General features: G+C 34.9%; 1 protein-coding gene across 1 annotated transcript; it reads right to left on the bottom strand.

The window, feature by feature from the left end:
• Nucleotides 1-426: 426 nt before the first annotated feature.
• On the bottom strand, nucleotides 427-1,804 carry LOC139481053 (uncharacterized). The gene has a single exon (XM_071264107.1). The coding sequence runs from the start codon at nucleotides 1,754-1,756 to the stop codon at nucleotides 473-475; it is 1,284 nt and encodes a 427-aa protein (XP_071120208.1). The 5' UTR covers nucleotides 1,757-1,804; the 3' UTR covers nucleotides 427-472.
• Nucleotides 1,805-4,912: the final 3,108 nt, after the last annotated feature.

The following is a 4,912-nucleotide window of genomic DNA, read 5'->3' as shown; positions in this document are numbered from 1 at the left end:
TAAAAAGATGTGGTATGATTGCCCGTGAAACCTCACTCTACAGAACACTAAATAACACAAAAATTAACAACTATATATGTTTGTCACCGTACAGCCTTCAACAATGAGCAATTCACAAACTACATACATTATAATTGTTATTGGGTGTTAAGTATAACGTAGAGTATAATGTATACAGCTGAAGCCCTGTCTATCTATTGGTTGCAAAGGTCAATTTTAATTAAAATGCTTGATCAAACATATATACAAACAAAACAAGCAAGCCAACCAAACCTTTAAACTACAAACATTAGGGAAAATAGCTTTAAAAGTCTTACGGACAATAAAACACTTTCAACAAAAATGGTGAAAACGGGGGATTGTTATTTAACCTCCACAACTGCAATTGATGCATGCAGATTTGTACGGGAATTGTATATAAAAAGATTTAAAATGCACGACTCAAATTTATTTACAAACATTATATAAAATTTTATTCATCTTCATCGCCCCTTATCATACACGATGATCTTCTTTGACTTTCTCTCTGAAGTCTAAGCTTTCTGTCGTGTTCTGTTTCATTTACCCTTTCAGCATCCTCGACAGCTTTAGGCTTCTTCACTAAATTAACCCATTTACCTTTGAATTTTTGAAGCAACATTTGCCTCTGAACTCTCGTTACTAAATGCCGCAATGCGTTTCTCGACGGATCTTCAATATTTTCTTCTGCTTCTCTGATTTGTCTTGCGCGTTCTTCCGCTACTAGCTTGTTTGCGATATTTGTTGTAACTTTCCGTAATAACTGTTCCTGCATGATCGTCTTCTGTTCTATAACTTTGTTTTGGTATTTTGTTTCCTCATTGTTTTCTTTCGCTTCCACTTCGTTGAAGGCTCGTACAAGACTATTTAGTGCTACTTTCATTATTTTTTGTTCTTTTGTGGGGTTTGAATTAGTTGGATGTTCTGACATTCGGCGCCTTTTTTCATTTTCGAAAGCAAGTCTTGTGTCGTTCGCGGCAAAAGTGTGTACTACCTTTGCAAGGGATTCGTCCAGCATCTCGGACATAGCTAATTGGTATTCTTTGACCACGTCCTCTTGCTTATTCTCAAGATTAAGTTGTGCTTCCTCAATATTTTTGTTCACAAGAGATCTTTTAAAATTAGTGTCTGTCATTCCATCAACTAAATTTTCAATACTTGGTGTCCTGTGTTTGTTGTCATAAATTCCACGAAGAACTTTTATTCTGTGTTGACGCTCCTCTTCCATCTCTTCATTTTGTTGTTTTCCAAATTTCTTCCTCATCAACTCCCAGTGAAGCAAATCTTTATTTTCATAAACTATGGACTTCTTTTTATCTTCTTCGAGTCCAATCCTGCCGTAATTATACACCATCACATTGTCGAACTCCCTATTTAAATTTTCAAGTTTGGATAATGCTTCTAATCCCTTTTCCTCATTACCTACTTCTAACTGTCTTTCTTGTTCTCCCAGAATAGCCTTCCTAATTGCATAGCGTGTAAGCCGTGGTGTAGACCTCTGAAGGTGTGAAGGGATGTCAACATCCCAATGTGTTCCGCCGTATGCTGGACGTTGGGTGGCTAGAACGGCATGTCTGGTGTCTCTCAGATGGTAGTGACCAGGTTGTCTTTTGATACCAATTTTTATACAAGTCTGTGCCTTTGCTTGTTTAAGTTGCTCCTTGAAGGAACCTAGATACTTTTTAACTTGAACTTCTTCAACACTATCCGTGTCACTGTCACTTTCACTGCTAGACATTTTGGTGGTTTCAATAAGACGTTGACATGGAGATATTCATCTCTCTATGACGCTAACGGCTTCGTACGTGTTACGCTAAAAATAGACGAAGAAACGTTCGAAGGAGTCATGTTACTAGTATATTGTCCGACCACTTTGATTTTAAAGAATGGGAAGAAAAGGGAGTAGATTTCAGTATTATCTGGCATTTATTAAAAAAAGGCAGTGGCTGTTTCGGTCGGCGCCGGCAAAAATAGAAAATGTGACATTTTGCCGGCTCTGTTGAAAATATATGAATTAAAGCCGGTAAAATAACACTTTTAAATAGCTATAAAGGCGCATGATGAGCAAAGCCCTGGATATTATCTTGAATACACACGAAATGTTAGTTACATTTTGGAAACAAACACATATCAGATGCATTTTGTCTATCCTATTTTGCATCTGCATACAAGTGTGGACACAGATTAGTGTAGATTGTATGATTGGATGTTTGACAGTGTTTTCTGACAAAAAAGAATTTTCTGGTTTTATATGAATAGTTTCACAACATACATATATTACCACTGATAAATTCAACGTTAATTAGAAGAAGAAAAACATTGTTAGGATTAATTCATATAAAGAATCGGTTTACACTTTCGTCCGTGCTGAGAGATATATTTATGGATCTTATTGAGATGGTTTTTTTTTACTATTTCTGTTTCTCTTTCTATCATAGTGTCTGCGAAAACACAAAATTCATCTGTGAATGACATTAACTCCTCTCAGGGGTCAAATGGCGATTTCGAAGAAGTTTTAAATACGGGTATTTTTTGATGAGCATTTCTGCTATAGATACATTGTTGTCAATGGGCCACAGATGCCCAAGCTTGTAAATATACACGAATTAATATATTACAAGTAAAAGATTTTTTTAAAAAGGACTGTAAAAACCATCCAATTTCATGCATGGTCTGTGTTTGTTGGTTATATGAATTGTATAAGTCTCATAAGATTTGGTTGGGGCAAACTCAAGTAAGAAAACGGAAACTAAAAAAATAGCAATTTTATGTGAATGAAGAGGCATAACTCATAAACGATAACAGTGACACCAACCAATTTCAAATTTAACCTGTGTTTTGTGTTTATTAGCATTAGTATAAGTTTTAAAGCATTTGGTTGAGGCACACTAAACTTAGAACGGAAACCAATTTTGAGGACGTACTCTATGTGACAGACAAGGGTGACATTTAATGCACCCTTCGCCTAGTGGCGGGGCATGATAATCAAAGAATGGATAAACATGAGTATTCAGGGGCAATAACTAATATAAAGAATATGTTGACTTTTTCGATCATGTTGACTAATTTCTATATGCTATTGTGATGAATATTTTTCTAGTAACAGTTTCTCTCTATTTCAAAAATCATCTTTCAAGGACCACAACTGCTTCACGGGGTCAATTGACGATTTCCGACATGTTGACTTATTCGTAGATCTTGTTTGTCTTATTACAAATTCTCTCTATAGTTTCTGCAACAAGAGTGCACACGCTGAAATGTCTCGTCTTCTTTACTAATCATTGATATTATGTTGACAGTCCTAAATATAAAGCTTTCTTACAACTGTCACATAAACCTAACACTAACCAAGAAAACTAAACATTGACCACTGAACCATGAAAATGAGGTCAATGTCAGATGAACCATGCCAGGCAGACATATACAGCTAACAATTCTTCCATACAACAAATAAAGTTGACCTATTGCTTATAGTTTAAGAAAAACAGACCAAAACACAAAAACTTAACACTGAGCAATGAACCGTAAAAATGAGGTCATGGTCAAATAAAACATACGTGACTGACATATAGATAATAAAATATAGTTAACCTATTGCATATAGTATTAGAAAAAAAGACCAAAACTCAAAAACTTAACTTTCATCACTGAACCATAAAAATGAGGTCAAGGTCAGATGACACCTGCTAGCTATAGACATGTACACCTTATAATCATTTCATACATCAAATATAGTAGACCTATTTCATGCAGTATAAGAAAAACAGACCAACACAAAAACTTAACTACAACCACTGAACCATGAAAATGAGGTTAAGATCAGACGACACCTACCATATGGACATGTACACCTTACAGTACAGTCCATCTATACAAGACCTATTGCTTATAGTATCTGAGATATGAACTTGACCACCAAAACTTAATTAACCTTGTTCACTGATCCTTGAAATGAGGTCAATGTCAACAACAAATGGAAGTTTTTAACGACCTTGACTGGCTATACAGCCCTTGCACGGTCGGTCAATGTCAAATGAAAACTGTCTTACATTTATAAGGACCTTGCAAAGTACCCACATACCAAATATTGTTATCCTATTACTTATTATAATGAGAGAGAATTTAACATTACAAAAAAATCTAAACTTTTTTTTCAGGTAGTCACTGAACCATGAAAATGAGGTCAAGGACATTGGACATGTGACTGACGTAAACTTCGAAAATTTCATCAGACATCGACCTGCTACATGTATCAATTTTTAATTTATCTACAAATTAAAGATAATTTTACCTGATTTCAATTTTGTTCTGAAAGCTTTAGAGATTTAAGTCAAGAACTGCTATCCTCCTTTCAAAAAGATCCCTAAAAAAAAACAGACCTTTACGAACATGAGTGTTGGCCATTCTGTTATTTATATCTCAAGAACTATATAGTTGTTGAGAAATATTTTATAAGTAAAAAATATTTAACATCTATGCTTAATTTCGAACAACAGCCATGTTTGTTGGTGAAACTTATCCTCAATACAACTTCAAAACTAGATTTCCTAAATAACATTCAGCTACGGTTGGCAACATATCACCCAATAGTTTCAGAGGAGATGATTCTTTGAAAAGTTTACAATAATAGACGGACAGACGGATGACGGCAGACGAAAAGTAATGGGAAAGCTCAAATGACCTTTAAAAGCAAGGTGAGCCTAAAAATCAATCTCAATATATGCGGAACTTCAAGACAAAGAGGATGTAATTTTGTCAATTGATTTTCAAGGAAATTAAAGTGAATAAAATTATTTATTTTTGGTGTTAAGTGCCACTCTCAGCACTCTTGGCTATATCATTGCAGACAGTTTGTTTTGTGTTGGTAAAGAAATTAATGACAGTCACCTGCAAC

Source organism: Mytilus edulis, chromosome 7 (assembly GCF_963676685.1).
Source record: "Mytilus edulis chromosome 7, xbMytEdul2.2, whole genome shotgun sequence".
In the NCBI taxonomy this organism is placed as follows: domain Eukaryota; kingdom Metazoa; phylum Mollusca; class Bivalvia; order Mytilida; family Mytilidae; genus Mytilus; species Mytilus edulis.
Note: the sequence above shows the minus strand (reverse complement) of the source record. Positions and strands in the feature narration are given on the sequence as shown.

Excerpts from the sequence above, each read along its gene's own strand:
- LOC139481053 (XM_071264107.1), bottom strand. The coding sequence starts at position 1,756 with ATGTCTAGCAGTGAAAGTGACAGTGACACGGATAGTGTTGAAGAAGTT.